The 17,221-nt window shown below is 43.5% G+C and overlaps 1 protein-coding gene across 1 annotated transcript in view; it reads left to right on the top strand.

Annotated features, from left to right (window-relative positions):
- Positions 1-211: 211 nt before the first annotated feature.
- PKHD1 (PKHD1 ciliary IPT domain containing fibrocystin/polyductin) overlaps positions 212-17,221 on the top strand; it is a gene marked incomplete at its 3' end in the record, with an annotated part of 433,165 nt that continues 416,155 nt past the window's right edge. Inside the window, exons 1-8 of the mRNA XM_082637162.1 lie at positions 212-313; positions 1,944-2,071; positions 3,549-3,626; positions 4,249-4,393; positions 6,259-6,367; positions 10,368-10,425; positions 13,751-13,829; positions 16,270-16,344. Coding sequence (XP_082493288.1) covers positions 2,020-2,071; positions 3,549-3,626; positions 4,249-4,393; positions 6,259-6,367; positions 10,368-10,425; positions 13,751-13,829; positions 16,270-16,344 — 596 coding nt within the window. The 5' untranslated portion in view covers positions 212-313; positions 1,944-2,019. The remainder of the gene's footprint in view (positions 314-1,943; positions 2,072-3,548; positions 3,627-4,248; positions 4,394-6,258; positions 6,368-10,367; positions 10,426-13,750; positions 13,830-16,269; positions 16,345-17,221) is intronic.

The raw sequence follows: 17,221 nt of genomic DNA, 5'->3' as shown, positions 1-17,221 counted from the left end.
ATTGTTAGAGCTAGTCATAAGGGGCAGACTGCTGGAGGAGGTCGTGCACAGGGTGTGACCACCAGCTGACCTGCAAGCAGACCCCGGGCAATTGGAGGCTCCTCACCCCCTCCCTGTCCTTGAAATGTACATTCTGCCCACAGGTCCCACAGTCGGAGCCGTTTTCCAGGATGCAGTTTTCAGAGTCATGTGGTGTTGAGACCACTGCGATTGAATACATGATTGAATTCCATTGAAGTCTCTATAAACTTTTAAGATTGTGGCGGGTGTGGAGATCTACTCATCTCGCTGACGCCCACGACAAGCCTCCTTTGTAAGCTTTCCTGAAACCTGACACCTGCCAATCTGGAGTGTCTGCCTCTTTCTAAGGTCTCTCCTTGCCCTCTGTGTTTGGGGGCCAGTTAATTTATGAACCAACACAGGGACAGATTACGTGGAGAGGCGGGCCCTGATGAAGGCCAGGAGTTCACTGGGGCACAAAAAAGTTTGGGGAATCCAGAAAGCAACCAGCAGGATCCAAGGTAGAGGCTGCCATGTGGGAAGCTTGTCTGGGAGACGGTGGGGAGAACAGCTTCGCCGTGGTGCAGGGGTCACCTAGGAGAGCAATGCGAGGGGAAGTTGGAAAGGTGGGGGCCAGATCATGGTGGGACTGCAAAGTCAGAGAGAGGGCTTTCCTTTGGAAGCAGAGAACCCTCCAAAAGAAAACTAACATTCGTGGGCATCTCCTTTGTGCCAGGCCCTGTGTTAATTTCTTTATGTATCTATCGTCTCAGTTAGTCTTGATAAAAATCCTACCAAGGGGCTTCCCTGGTGGCGCAGTGGTTGGGAGTCCGCCTGCCGATGCAGAGGACACGGGTTCGTGCCCCGGTCCGGGAGGATCCCACATGCCGCGGAGCGGCTGGGCCCGTGAGCCATGGCCGCTGAGCCTGCTCGTCAGGAGCCTGTGCTCCGCAACGGGAGAGGCCACAACAGTGGGAGGCCCGCGTACCAAAAAAAAAAAAAAAAAAAAATCCTACCAAGTGTTCTTATCATCAGTTTTGAAGTGATAGAGGTTTTGCTTTGAATTGAAAGCTTTAATCAGGAGAAGGGCACAGTGAAGGCAGAGTTTAAAGGGGATGATCCGGGCATCGTGGATTGAGGTAGAGGGACCTGGGGTCATAGGGTCCAGTTTGGAGGGTCCAGCTTTTTCTTCCTGTTTCTTTCCTTCCTGTCTCCTCTGCTGTGAGGATAAGATAATTTCCCCCAAATTTCCATTAACATCATTTTTTTTTCCAACTTGTTGCCATGTTTAACCTTTGCTTTAACTCTTTACTCTTTTTGTGTTGATTGGTTCTTAGAGGACCGAGACTTCCAGAAAACAAACAAAACCACCCCCATCCCCTCTCCGTGATCGCCATTAACTAGTATTTTGAATCTGGAATTCATTTATTTTAAAAATTTAAGTGTTTATTTAATAATGAATTAAGGAAAGAGGTTATTATTACTTACCCAGCTTAAACATGCATAAAATAAGGCAGTGGGACAAGGGGGTAGAATAATGATAATTTTATGTAAGATTCTTAGATTATCCTTTGCTTCCAAGCTTGGGAAGATGGTGGGTCCCTCTGAAGACTCTAGGGTCATATTGGTATAATTTCCTTAATTTCCCAAGTTTTTTTTTTTTTTCTTTTTGCGGTACGCGGGCCTCTCACCGTTGTGGCCTCTCCCGTTGCGGAGCACAGGCTCCAGACGCGCAGGCTCAGCGGCCATGGCTCACGGGCCCAGCCGCTCCGTGGCATGTGGGATCTTCCCGGACCGGGGCACGAACCCGTGTCCTCTGCATCGGCAGGCGGACTCCCAACCACTGCGCCACCAGGGAAGCCCCAATTTCCCAACTTTTAACGAAGCAAAGCAATTGTATGTAAGCAAAAGTGATAGTAATTTTTCATTTTGTTTTTATAAAGCTCTGCTGCTCCAATCAAAACTGAAAATGTGTTTAAGGTCTGAACAATTTTGAAAGGATTGATTTAAGTGAACAAGATGACTGGCTGGGTGGTCTCTCTGACAAGTATCAAAATACTACTTTTAGCGGGTGAGTTGGATGTGTTTTGAAGGGATTTTGGATAGAAAGCAGCAGGTTACCTTGAGAACTAATTTATTGATACTTAAATATTACTTTGGGAGGAAGTGTTAAAGTATCTCCTCTAGGTTTAAATTTTCTCTGCTTAATAATTTTTTTCTGTTTAGTAGTTGAGGTTATATATTAAATAGTTATATACTTTAATTTTTAACAGCCAGTGGAAGTTGCTGTTAAGTCTAGAGCTTTTAATAATAACTTAAAACTTTCCTTTTATAATTTCTTTTTGAGCCATACAATGCAATTCTTTTTAGATTTTATTACTTTATCTTCCCAAGGGGAGGAGCTTATCTTGTCTTAGTGATTAATGACCAATAAAAATTTCCTTTTCTCAAACCAGGTCTCTCGTTTTCTCAGTGATTTTGGTTATCCTCGGTATCTTTTTATGGCATTTGTTTTTGGTCTTCATTAGGTAGAAGTATCTAATACACCTTTGAGGGGTGAGCATGAGCTGATCTGGCCAGGGCTGCCACGAATGGTTGTGTCGATGTGAATGATTCTTCACCACTCTTGGTTGTGCAGAGCGCCACCTGCATAAATGTACATGAAAGCCCTGGGCTAGCCAGAGTTAGCGTGGCTTGGATGATCCTTTAACTTTTCTGATATAGAAACCGAAAAGTGTTCTGTAGACCTCACTGAGGAACTAACTGATTTTTGCTGGCTCTACCTTGGACAAGGCATGTCCATCCAGGATCATCTTCAAAAATAAGGCATTGATAAGGTCACGCTCAGCCCATAGTCTCTATGCGAGAACCCAGTCTAGCCTAGTGTGTAAGTGTGTAGTGGGCTTTTAAAAAAATTCCAGCACTGATTCATGCTTCAGCCCCTCTCTGAGCAGGCAAAGCAAAAAAAAAAAAAAAAAAAAAAAAAATCTAGAGAATGCTGTGTCTCTTTGGGGAGTCATTCTGATCATGTATTCAAAAGGGAGAAACTAGAGGATGATGTTATAAGCAGGAGGACTGAAATAGGGATAACTTCCAGAACTTTCTCCTCTTCTCTGGGAACTGGAAATATAAGAAATAAATGGTAACAGTTAAATATGATCACCTAATTAAAGAGTGGGAAAGAGAGAAGACATTTTATGGATTCAATTAGGAACCAAATGTATCCTAGAGCCTTTTCCAAAGGAAGTGGAAATTCAGGATTGTCCTCATGAACACATGGTTTTTGGATGTCTAAGATAAGAAGATCAGTCAAAACTTTCCTTAAAATGGGAGGAAGGTGTGGTCCCCAGACCAGTAACACCAGCAGCACCTGGTTAGAACTGTAAATTCTTGGGATCCACCACAGACCTACTGGATGGGAAACTCTGGGGGTGGGTCCAGCGATCTGTGCTGTATGAAGCCCTTGTGGTGATTCTGAGGAATGCTCAAAGGAAGCTGGTGGGTTGAATTTGCACACTGAAGCCAGTGTTTCTCCTACTCACTTATAGTGCCTTGTCTGAGTGTCCACATTGAACCTGAAGAAGGCAGCCTCGCAGGAGGAACGTGGATCACTGTCACTTTTGACGGTAGGTTTGGGCCTTACCGAATGTAAGTTTCTTATTTATTGATCTAAAGAATCCTAAAGAATGAGTCTTTGGTGTTCTTCCTTGTCTAAGAACAGATGTAAAAGAGGTCTGGAAGGGAGATGGACCAACTGACCAACTTCTGTGTTACCAGATGCCCACATGCTAATGTTACATCACACCATTATATGTCTGTGTCTACTTCCTTATCCCAAGCTGTGGGGTGGAACTCTAGGAACCCTAATGAGATGATACCCATGTAGCACAGAACTTGGCAATGTGACCCTCAGAACCTTGGTTATCTTCCTTGTCGATAATCCTACATATGGGAGCTTCTAAGCCATGGCTCAGTGTATCCATCTATATCACTGGAAAAGAGTAACTTTGAGGGTTGGAAAATTTTTTCCTGGGTTTAAGTGGGTGGACCTGAAGAGAGAATTAAGAAAAAAAAATAAAGTCATAAAGAAGCACACTCATTCATACAGCCTTTGGAAATGAGAAATAGTACTTTTAACCCTTAGGTAAACTCAGGGCCTGCCATTGCCCCCGTGTGGCAGGTTTTTGTGTTACCCTGTGTGGATTACTGCTCTGTTCAGCCTGAGACTCCACTCTCCCTTGCATTTAGGTTTGGAGCCAGGTCTCCTTTATCCTGCCAACGGCTCTCAGCTGGAGATCCACCTGGTGAATGTGGCTGTACCCATGCTGCCCATCATACCCTGTGACATCTCTCCTGTCCTCCTGGATTTGCCGGTAGTGATGTGTAGGACCAGGTACACCTGCCCCGGGAATGAGAAGACCAGACAGGATGAGTGCTTTGCTCATCTCAGTAGCTTTCAGTGGCAAATTAGAGCAACTCCTGCCATGATTGCAATTACCAGCATCGTTCCCTATCAGAGCTTTAGGGCTTAAGGGAGGATGAGAATATGGGAAAGATTTTTGAGAATTCTGAGACATTTATAAGGAGGGGTTGGGGGCTGGATGATGTTTCCAGTTGTGTGTGTGTGTGTTTGTGAAGGTCTCTATTGCTATTCAGATTTCAATAAATGGGGCCATTTTGCCAACTATTTTTTTGGAATAGGCATAATTGTAATGATTGTACATAAACTAAAAATCAGTTAGAAAGGAAATTCGCCTTAGTCCTCAGTTTGTTTGCTGAGTTTGATATGATTTTTACAGGATTCCAGATTATCTATTGTCCTATTTAAGTTTTTTTTGACCTCTAAAGCTTACGCTAGTTTGTTCTTTCTTTAATATCTAAGAGATGTTGCCTGAAAGTAGATCATTGGTTAAGAGCAAAAGAGATTGTCATTTCCTTTTGTTTTCTGTTCCCTCTTTCAGGAAAGTTCCCTCTCTTCCATCTCTGCCTATTGAACCAACCATACTGCAAATACTACCTCTTCCCTGAACAGCCAACTGAGTGTCATCTTTCCCTTCTTTGATAGGGGACAACTAGGAACTGAAATCCAGCTTTTGAGGAAGGAGCACATTTTAGTCATTCATCCATGGGACATGGATGAATTGTGTATTCAACACATGGGACATGCGTTTGTGTATCCACACACACAAACACACTTTTTGGGCAATTCATCTTCCTGAAGGGAGGACCTTTCTGTAATTTACACAAAGGCATAGGATGCACAGCCTTAGTGGCCCTGTTTCTTCAGCCCTATGTTTCTCATGACACTATGTCAATTGCCCACTTTTCAGATTCATCCTCACAGAATTAAGTGCTTTGGGGACAGAGGATGTGATTCACCCACCTTGTAGTCCTTATGATGCTGAGCACAATATCTTGCTAGTAGAAGATGCTCAAAAGATGTCTGTTGAACTAAAGTTCCTTATAGCACTGCTGTTGGTAGAGATGATTTCCATAGGTTTTATGGTATATTGGGGCATAGAGTTCCTGCAAGAACTTGCTGTGAAATAAGTCAAAGCTCTAACGATTTGTATGTCCTATCTCCTCAATCCCCCAATGCTAATGACTTTAAGATGGGGCTTCCCTGGTGGCACGGTGGTTAAGAATCCACTTGCCAACGCAGGAGACACGGGTTTGAGCCCTGGTCTGGGAAGATCCCACATGCGGAGCGGCTGGGCCCGTGAGCCATGGCCACTGAGCCTGCGCGTCCGGAGCCTGTGCTCTGCAACGGGAGAGGCCACAACAGTGAGAGGCCCGCGTACCGCAAAAAAAAAAAAAAAAAAAAAAAATCAATGCCTTTTATTAGAAAGAGCCTAGGATTCAGATCCTCCTTTGCCCTTAACCTGTGGTGTTTGCATACCCAGGTCTCTTAATCTATATGGAACTTGTTATTTTTTTAATGGAAACTGGAATAGATTATCTATCAACGTCCCCTCCAACTCATAAAGTCCTGAGAACCTATGAGGCTGAGAAACAGGACAAAATTTAAAAACATTTTTGGCACTTTCAATGAAAACTTCACAACTTCTTTTGCTGAAGGATCCGATGTTTAAAGTCTATTGGATGAGTGGGTAGAGGAGGTGAAAGGTGAAATACAGGACTCCTGGGTTAGCTCTGTTTCACAGGTGCAGGGGGGAGATTTGAAGTGGTCAAGTGGGGCTGCCAGCTTTGGCAATTCATAGTCTTTGATTCACAAGGATTGCCACTTTCTGCCCTCAGATCTCTGCTGTCCGAAGCACATGAAGGTCTCTATTACCTGGAAGTGCAGGCTGGGGGACAGGTCGTAGGCAGCCCAAGTTCAGGACCACGAGACAGCTGCACTTTCAAGGTGGGTACCAAGCATGGAGGAATGTGTGTTTGCCTGGTCTGAGACTGTGCTTGCGCTATCGACAAGCAAGTTATAAATCAGCTGGGGAGTCTTTCTGCCATGCCAGGATGAGAGGAACAGGTGGATGATAGTTACGGAGTTTCTGAGACTATCTTAAGCAGGTAAGTATTGAGCACGTGTATGTCAGGCTCTCGCTAAGTGCTTTATGCACGTTCATTTAATGCTTACAACAATTTTATGGAGTAGCTTTTTATTATCCTGCTTTTACGGATGAGCGACCTGAGGCTCAGGGAGATTAAATAATTTGCCCATGTCATCTAGTTTGTAAACTGCAGAACCAGGATTGGAACCTGCATCTAAATCCTCACTTATACTGAAGCCCATAGAGGAGCCACAAAGATGACCATTGTGCATCAGTGTTTCATTTTACAGCTGACATCATCTGGAGTGTAAGCGTGGTGAAGGGACTCAGGGACCCAAGTTCCGCCTTCCTCTCTGCTTCACGGTTGATTTCTGCTTCTTCTTCCAACCCTAGACCGAAAGGGCATGTTCTGTTGGAATTCTCCTTCGAGCTCAGAGAGAGCAAATAGCAAGCAGATAGAGAGAGTTTACGAGTCGATGCCTGCTTATTTTAGAGCTTCCAGATGCATTAATTTTATGTTGGGGCTTCATTTTATGTTGTTGAGTCTACTGTCCATTTCAGGTTGATTTTACACTAAAATGCCCTCTGAAAGCATAGGTTCTAGACTTTCCATAAAATGCAGCAGTTGGGCAGGGTTGTACTTGCCCCAGGGAGCCTCTGTTTAAGAGCAGTTCCTAATGACACAATTTAGTTATTAATCAATGCTCCTTTACAACGAGACTTCATCTTCTAAATTCATCTCTCATACGATCCACTTTTTACATAGGCAATTCATCTTTAGAATTTGGAATTTGCCATCAATTCACATTTAACAACTTGTTTCTTACTCCAAGAGAATCTTGTTTTCCAGAATTTTGCTTTTGCACATATGCGGCAGAAAGAAAAAAAAAATCTTTTTTGTTAAGACCCACACCAGCACCTCTACATTGTATCAGTGAATAAAACAGAAGAGAGACGGCTGAGCATGGTCCTTAATCACTGTGCTGTTTTTGGTTTTGATGTCCTTTCACCCCAAATAATAGTTTTCCTACTTATTAAAAGACCGGTAAGGAGAGAGAGGGGAAAGAAGAGAAACACTTCCTAAAATTGCACATAAAAGAAAGCAAGTCCTCCGGTGGTTCCACTGGCTTGGTGAATTGATGAAAAATCACCAGGGGATGCAGTTAATGAGAGGCATTCTGAGCTGAAGGAAACCCAGTGTCTCTCTTTGTTTGGGGACTGGGGCTGGGGGAACCATATGTATTAAAAATTAATTCCACCTCTCCAGTCCACTCCAAAGAGCCTGCTGCAGGCACTGACAAGTTTGAACAACTCACAGAAGGTTTATCAAGCAGCTGGTAGCTGCGGCTTTATCATTCTCATCCTCTGCTTTTCGCCCCCCCACCCCACTTGCTGCTACCGACACCAGTCGGGCTCAGGGATCAGCATGCAGGAAGCTGGATTTGGAAGCTCGTTAATTTTTCACTTTGTCATGTCTCTAGCTTCGTGGGTGACCAGAGACCTGTTTCTCTTAGGAAAGTGCCATTTTATATTGTGTCAGCTCAGAGAGATTCACAAGTGAAGCCTTTTTAGAGGTTTCACTCTGAGCCTGCCCTGCCACTCTCTGAGGACCTGGGAGGGAGTGATGCAGGAGTCGCCTTATTTCCCCTGCACTTCTGGTGGAAGGCTCTCAGCCTGAAGGATATACCTTGCTTTTTTTTTTTTTTTAACATCTTTATTGGAGTATAATTGCTTTACAGTGGTGTGTGAGTTTCTGCTGTATAACAGAGTGAATCAGCTATACATGTACATATATCCCCATATCCCCTCCCTCTTGCATCTCCCTCCCACCCTCCCTATCCCACCCCTCTAGGTGGTCACAAAGCACCGAGCTGATCTCCCCGTGTGATGAGGCTGCTTCCCACTAGCTATCTATTTTACATTTGGTAGTGTATATATGTCCATGCCACTCTCTCACTTCGTCCCAGCTTACCCTTCCCCCTCCCCGTGTCCTCAACTCCATTCTCTATGTCTGCGTCTTTATTCCTGTCCTGCCCCTAGGTTCTTCAAAACCATTTTTTTTTAGGCTCCAAATGTATATGTGTTAGCATATGCTATTTTAGACCTTGTATTTTAAATTGGAAATCGAGAGATGTGTTTCCTTGTGTGGTTTGGATTCAGCTGTTCTGTCTGCCTCAGTTTCTAACATCTGGAAGATGGGCAGTAACCACTGCTCTGTATCATGAAGCTCCTATGATAAAGTTCCAGTGGGAATGACAATGGTATGAAGGGTGTCCCAGTGGGAGTTGAAGGTCTGGGTGCAGGAGGAGGCTGGGAGGGGGGTAGTGTACGTTTGGCAGGTGTGTGTGGAGTTGCATTAATCTTTATCCTTCAGTGAGATCAGAGCCAGCTCCCAAACTGTGAGGTCACAGCATTCTTATTTTGACCTCCTAACTGTACATATTTTCTGTGAACTCTTTTCTAACCCTTTCTGTTAGGAAGGGAGGAAACAAGCCTTGATGACAGACTGTACAGCCATGTGAATCAATACATAAAACCTGCACTTGCCAAGCCACCATCAGCTTTGTTAAAATGTCTGTTGATTCTCCATGTCTGATGAGGGTTGTTGATTAACACCAGAGTTATTCTTTATTGCTCTTCTCCCTGGGAAGGTGGACTCCTGGGGCGCTGGAAGGAGACCAAGCAAAACAATTTGCTGTCTTTGTTTTGCAAATGGGAGGTACAGTAGGTTAGGGAAGTGAAGGTGGTCTAGGCGTCTAGACCACCTAGACCACCTAGCATAGGATGGGGGTGAAGGTAGCAGGAAGGGGAGACCAGGTCTCTTCCTGGGTGAGTCATTAGCCCATGGCTCAAACCTTGGCCAGGTCAGTCTATCCTTACGATTCTCTCTTTTTTCATGCTGGCCCTGACTGTGAAATGCTCTAATCTGGAACTAACCCAGAGGCCTATAGGTGAGATGGAGTTCCCGGAATTGTCTCCTTCTCTCCTCTGCTTCCAGGCAGTGTATCAGTCATCTCAGATGGGGCCACTCCATTCATTCACAATAGTGTGAATGTCTTTTACATACCAGGCTGTGCCCAGGGATACAACCAATGACTCAGCCAGGCATTGCCCCTGCCTTTCTGTAGCTTATAGTTAGCAGTTGATGTGCTTCAGGGGGTGAGGGCATCATAGGATGACTTGAGTGCCAGACCAGGCTTCTCCAGGCTCCTGCCTCTCCAATCAATGCTGGTTTTCTTCTTGGAGAGTAATGTTGCTTCTCATTCCTTGCATCCTTTGAATCATTTTCCTCCCAACAGGCACCTTCCATTTTCCCAAACAAACTTCCCTTGTGTATCTCTCCAACTTCCAGTTTTTCGTAGCTTGCTAATCCTGACCAAGGTGCTGGCTGATAATAATTTAATTTGCAATCCTTTTTATCTAACTAAGCAAACTATTGTCTAGAAAAATTAAAAAAAACTTCAAGACCCCAAGATGTCAAGTGGCAATAATGGAATTAAAAGGTTGGTATTTTAAAGCATGGCCTGCCTACCTTTCCTTTGGTAAAACATGTTCCCGGTGTGGCAGGTGAGCAAGTAGAAACAGACTTGCCCAGGTGTGAGTGATATGGTGCAGGGAAGACATATGACCTTGATCAGATTCCCTTGACCTCATCTATGGGAGAACTATAACAATGTCTGTTATCTCTGCTTCACAGAAATATATTGAAGATGAAAGGAGATAGATGTAAGGTGATTTGAGGAAATGCAACCACTTGCTGCCTTAGATGAATGCTCTTTGAGGAATGACTTAGGCTTCCTGTGTATGTGGCTATGATGTTCTAATGAAATGCTCACTGTGATAACATTTTCTAAACAGTTTTCCAGGGCACAGACACCCATCGTTTACCAAGTTAATCCACCAAGTGGAGTTCCAGGTAAGAAATCTCCTATTAAGATAGCAATAAATATAAATCCCTTTGCTGAAGCTTACTGCAAACTCTTCTACCCAGGTGGATGGTTTCTATAAATAAGAAATTTTAACCGCTTCGCTGATGCTGTTTTGAAAATAAGCGTCAATCTCTGGTTTATTTTTAACCTGGTTTGGTTTCACCTCTGGGCACTTTTGTTCTATTACTTCACTGATAACCAAAGGAATCTTAACATGAAAAGAAAAGGAGGCCAGCAAAATCAAACCAGATGCTGCTGGAGAATGGAGAATATAGACATCATCATCACTCCTAACTTTATAATCATCCACATAATAACAAACCTTTATTGACCCTTCCTGGGAGTCAGGTTCTGTTCTAAGCTTTATTCTCTATATTATCTCATTAGATCCTCACAACACCTGATGATATAGGAACTATTATTATTTCCATTTTGGAGGTGAGGAAATGAGGTACCAAAAGGTTAAGTTATTTGCCTAAAGTCGTAATGAGTGGTACAGCTGAGATCTGAACGCAGACAGTCAGAATCCAGAGTGGGTCCATGTACCTTACATTTTATTTTGTGTTGAGCCGAGTTGGGTACCACTTGGAAGGCCATTAACCCTGGTCCTGATCCTGGGGGTTTGTTTATGAGTCAGAGAGCACACTTACATGCAGAGACTAGGAGGCTAGAAAAGAAGAGAGAGAATGCTGGGAGGGTGGTTGTAAAAGAAGGAATTGAAACTAAGAAACAGGTTCAGGACCTGCCAAGCCCACCTTAAAACTAAGTAGTAAACAGAGCTGGGATCACATATAATTTGCTGGCTGATTCTTGACAAATTCCTACATCACTTTCAGGTTTTATTTGTTCAGGGTTTCCAGATGGTATAAGTATGGTAATACAAGTTGCTCAATTTTTACATGTGGTTGCATCTCAATGCATAAACTGATCTAGTTGTTTTGAACGGTTCAAGAATGTCAAAATGAATCTCTGAGTCACTGAAAAGTGTCTGTACTTTTGGTTTGTGTGTGTATAGACACAGATGATGTATGTGTGTATTTAAATTACATCAATATGAATTTGGCCTGTCTTATTAAGGCCTGTTATTCACAGATCTGTTCCTTTCCATTCATCTGAATAATCAAGACGTGATCATGTTTTATTAAAAAGAGTTGTGGTCTGTGAAAGTCACATGCCATCATTTTGTGCCCCCCTGCTCTGGTGTTGTTAGAAAACTCCCGTTCAGATGGCAGAAACCTTGTTAGGGTGAGGGTTGAGGAGGAATGCCCGCCGTGAGAGGTGTGACATGGGGCATCAGCTGGCGCCCAGATCTGTCAAGCCCCTTTCTCCCGCCCAGTTTGAGTTCTGCACACTGTCTCCTCCACCTTCGGGGAGAACGATTGGTGGCTGCGCTGGTTGGAGTGATCCCTTGGGCAGGATCCACACGGCTGCATCTTTGAAATCGCTTGCCAGACGATTAGTCTCATCTCCTTTGGGAAGCCTGCCCAGAGTAGCAGGCAGGGAAATGGGGGAGGTGGCAGAGACAGGAGAGCTGTTTTGTGAGCCGCTGAATTCCCATATGCGGTTAACAGCCCTCCACTGTGACTCAGAGTCTCCCCTCCCCGCCCAGCACACGGTCTGGCTTAGCCATTTGTCAGCTGCTGTTTTTTGGACTTCTTTGTTTAGAAACAAAACAAAAACTCCCAGGAATTCCTAGTTTCTATAACCTGTTATTCGTTTGTAAAATTGTGCCCATTAGTTGTAGAAATCATGCCTGCCAAAGCCAGGAAATCCATGGGTTAGCCCTAGTAAAATGAATAATTATTTTGCTGGCTGGCAACAGTAGCCGAGACCTTCAGACTCAGGGCTTCTGCCAGTTCCACAACCTTTGTCTAAGTCACTGAATTTCCTCTCTTTCTACCCGCTCTCTGGTCAAGGGTCCGCCATACTTCCTGGAAGGTTTCCACCATTTTAGGGCCAGTCATCCAATGACTGCAGATAAAAGTCACTTCCTATTAATAAAACACATGCACAGTATGTAGGGAAGCATTACTTCTTGCTCATGTTCTTTCGTGGCCTGAAGTGTAGCCATGAAGAGACCCAAAGTCCTCAGAATTCAGTGACCTCATGAACCCCAAAGATGCCCTCTTCTCTTCTATTTGTGAGGTTTTGCCTCATTAACCAACACCTCTCTTACCTCTCAGTGTTGTGATGCTGGAAGAGTACAGCCTTGATGGTTAAATTCCGTAATTACTTGGAAGGCACACACTTCCACGTTGTGGGGTTGTGTGGTGAACTTTAACTTGCTCTGGTGTGTTTGCTTACAACCTTGCTTTGTGCATTTCCGTGGAACTGAATTTAGGTGTTTTCAACTCTGGAGGAAAGCAACTCATGTAGCACCAGGTATGGGCCCCAAACTCTTTCTGAGAAGGGGCTACTCTAGACTTCTTTCCCAGATCCTCTGAGCAGAGAAGGTGGGGGTAATGCTGAGAGTTCCCCTTGATACAAGGGGGTTGTTGATGCCTGCACCCCCATTTTTATGAACTCAAAAGAGGTGAGTATCAAGGGAAAACTTGCTATCCAATGGGAATCCCTACACATTGCATAGAGGAGACCCAGCAGTGGAAGTCATCCATTTATCATTGGACAAGGCAGATGCCAACTGTCTTTGGATCCCCATTTTGCCTGATCTTTGAACAAGAGCATATTTGTTGAATTAATTGCATGTGCAGTAGCCCATCCTTTAAGCCATAACTCTGCTGCTCTCTCGTGCCCTTCTTCCTGACTTCCTGTCCATTTGATTCATCCATGACATTCATCTTTTGTACTCTGAGATACAGAAAGAAGTTTAGTATCTTTGAATATCTATCCAGATTGTGTGATACGAGCTTCCTCTTATCATATGTGTCCAGAGGAAAGTCTCATGAAGCATGGAGCACCCCCAAAGAATATTCTTTTTAAATCCCATGTGGGTGGATGGTCTACACACAGCCAAGAGAGTGGAACAAGGCAGTGTGTTTAAATTGGCCCCTCCCTGCCTCCCTTCCTGGGACTGTGAAGAAGCTCTGATATTCCTTCTGTGCTCCATACATACATGAATAAGTCCACAATGGCAATGATTCATTATTTTTGCCTCTTTGATATTTAATATCGATGAATGGATTATACTTGGTGATCCTTTCCTGTTGTACAGTTTATAAAAATGTATTAATAATCTGAGTCATGACCAGCTTGGCCATTTTGAGTAGAGGTAACAAAAGAGAAATACAGTTTACGTTATATATTTAGAGTGTGAGCTAAGTAGATTAATTGAAAAAAATCTTTTTCAAACAGGAAACCTTATACATGTGTATGGCTGGATTATCACCGGAAGGTCGGAAACCTTTGATTTTGATGCTGAGTACATTCATAGGTAAGCGTGTGCTTGTTTCTGTGTTCAACTAGTTACAGATATGCTGGATTGATTCCTGAGACCAGCTTCCCCGATAACAATAAATTGTAAGCAGCTGGCACGGAATTCCTCTTTTCCTCTTTGCAGTTTACAGTCCCTCGTGAGCTGGGCTTCAACAAACTTGGTTAATGTAATTGCGACGGGTCGATTAAGTTGGCCCATTTATTTACTGACAACTAGTCACTCTGGGCGCAGTGTGAATTGTACTGTAATTGCATCTGTGGGTTTTCTTTCTTGATTCTTCCCCTTCTCCCTCTTGTTTCTCAGGCTGCAATAAATTCTTTATAACGATGTGTGAACTCAAAAGACCACTGTAACATCCTTGTTTGTTATACATTTGTGTATATAGAATTTCTGTTGGTGTGATCAGAGGAAAATGTGGAAGAGGTACTGAAAGCCACTGAGTTATTTTTAAGATTTATTTTATTGAAGTATAGTTGATTTACAATATTGTGTTAATTTCTGCTGTGCAGCAAAGTGATTGTGCTAATCCCAAGCTCCCAATCTTTCCCTCTCCTACCTCTCCTCCCCTTTGGCAACCACAAGTCTGTTTTTTATGTCTGTGAGTCTGTTTCTGTTTCGTAGATAAGTTCACTTGTGTCATATTTTAGATTCCACATATGAGTGACATATGTTATTTGTGAAAGCCATTGAGTTTTTTTTTTTTTTTTTTTTTTTTTTTGTGGTACGCGGGCCTCTCACTGTTGTGGCCTCTCCCGTTGCGGACGCTCCGGACGCGCAGACTCCAGACGCGCAGGTTTAGCGGCCATGGCTCACGGGCCCAGCCGCTCCGCGGCATGTGGGATCTTCCCGGACCGGGGCACGAACCCGTGTCCCCTGCATCGGCAGGCGGACTCTCAACCACTGCGCCACCAGGGAAGCCCAGCCATTGAATTTTTAATGTTTTCTGGGAATGATTAGGATGCCAACATGACTTTTTTCATTGGAGACGTTTAAAGTGCAAAGTGGTACTAGTAAATCATCCTTGCCAGGGAAAGGGGAGGACAGGATGGAGAGTGTTGAAGCTGAGGTGTTTGTGGGAAGGAACTGTGGTTACTCAACGTATGAAGCAATTATAGTGAGGATTTATAGGGTAGAAGGACCACAACTTCATTAGATGCTCTGTTGAGAGGTGCTACATTCTGTGTCTAATATTTCCTCCAACCCTTGGACAGGATGGAGGGATCCTCATGTTCTGCTCCAAACCTTTGATTCTGTTCTAGTTGAAAAGAACGTGATTTGGCAAACTTTCAGGATCTACATTTCTGGCATAAAATAATGGCCAGGGTATTCCCTGGTGGTCCAGTTGTTAGGGCTTAGCACTTGCACTGCTGTGGCCCCGGTTGGATCCCTGGATGGGGAACTAAGATCCAGTGAGCCACATGGTGAAGCCAAAAAAAAAAAAATATATATATATATATATATATATATATATATATATATATATATATATATATATACAGTAAATCCCCTACATATGAACCTTCAAGTTGCGAACTTTCAAAGATGCGAACGTGCATCTGGTTCCAGCAAGGAACCAGAACCTGTGCCATCAACGTCAGGCGTGAGTGAACTTGCAGCTTGCCCTCCAACTCCTACTGCTGAGGATCCTTCAGCTCTACCATCTCCCACCTCCTCTCCTTCCTCCAGTCAGTAACTCTTCTTGCCTGTTCACTCTATGCCAGCCTCTGTATGCCAGCTGTTGTACTGGACTACTGTTCTTTTCAAGGTACTGTACTGTAAGATTAAAAACATTTTCTTTATTTTTTGTGTTTGTTTTTTATGTATTATTTGTGTGAAAAGTATTATAAACATATTATAGTACAGCACTATACAGCTGATTGTGTTAGTTGGGTACCTAGGCTAACTTTGTTGGATTTAAGAACAAATTGGACTTATGGATGCGCTCTTGGAAAAGAACTCATTCGTATGTAAGGGACTTACTGTAATGGTCAACTTATCTTGAACGGAAACTACTCTTCCTGTGGAAGATTGAAGCCCCAAGTACATCCTTGACAATATGCCATGTTCAGTACTTGGTCCCATCACAGCCTTGGTCTGGGATACAGCCTTTGCAAGGGGTAACAAGGACACAAACTCCTCCATGGCTCTGTGTGAACCCAGTATAGCCAAGGAGGAGATGATGAAGATTTTTCAGGAAAGGGGCAGTGCTCCCTCTGTGGTGTGAAAGTGTGGGCCACAGACCAGTGCTATGCACCCTGCTCTTGGGCTGAGGGTCTGATTTAGCATCTCCTTGGGGGACAGTCCCCAGTCACCTGCATTAATGCCCCATAAGTTCAGAGATGAATGTTCATAACAGTGTTTCCTCTGGGTTTTTCCAAGAATGTTTGTTGAGAGCATTCACTCTGACTTTTGTCTGTTGTTTCTATTTTGTATCCAGCCCATTGATGTTGGAAGCTCAGGGAGACAAATGGGTCACTCCTTGTTCTCTTGTAAACAGACAGACAGGATGCCGGTGAGTGCCTTTCTTGCCAGCATGTATGCTTTTAGGTTCTCCCACATGGGCATAACACACACACACACACACACACACACATCTATTTTTAATATAAATCACCCATAACTGTTGACTGCCTCATCTTTAGACTTCCTAGAAAAGACACAGTAATTGATTCACAATACAACTTGAAGTGGGTTCTGAAAGCTTTCTTGAAAACAAATAGCTGATACTTACTAAGTGCTTACTGCACTAACGGTTTCACATTTAAGGCAGATAATAACCTTGTGAGTACATACAGTTATTAGTCTCACTTTACAGATGAGGAAACCAAGGCACAGAGAGGTTAAGTAACTTGTCCAATGTCTCACAAAGAGCAAGTGGCAGAGCTCGGGTTTCAACCTGGGCCCACTAACTAGCCTCCAAAGTTCATCCTCTTACTGTATACAGTAAGAGTATCTTACTGTATACAGTATAGTATCCACTATACTGTAACGACTAGCCAGAGAGAAAACAACTAACTTTTCAATATTCAGTTATTTATTTATTACAAGGAAAATTTAGAAAATGAGTGTCTATGTGTTTGTAGTTCAGATAACCAACATTTTGCTGGATTTTCACTTCCCTCTGGACTGAGTGGATTAACCTTCTATATCCTATGGCTTAGCTTTTAGGACTAGCATTTAGTAGAGCCAAATTCTATAATGTGGTTTCTTACATTTGATTGCTCAGAATTGTCCTCTTTCAGTTCACACTTGCTAACAGATTTTTTGGGGGGGATAAGGATCTTGCTGTCCTTGTATAAAATAGATTTTGGGAAGAAAGGACCCAATGGAGACTAGGAGTAGGCAAAATTTTGTGTGTTTGACTGGTGTTGATGATAACTCTAGTTACA

The sequence above is a fragment of the Mesoplodon mirus genome (genome assembly GCF_964341445.2).
Source record: "Mesoplodon mirus genome assembly, chromosome: 12".
Taxonomy (NCBI): Eukaryota; Metazoa; Chordata; class Mammalia; order Artiodactyla; family Ziphiidae; genus Mesoplodon; species Mesoplodon mirus.
Note: the sequence above shows the minus strand (reverse complement) of the source record. Positions and strands in the feature narration are given on the sequence as shown.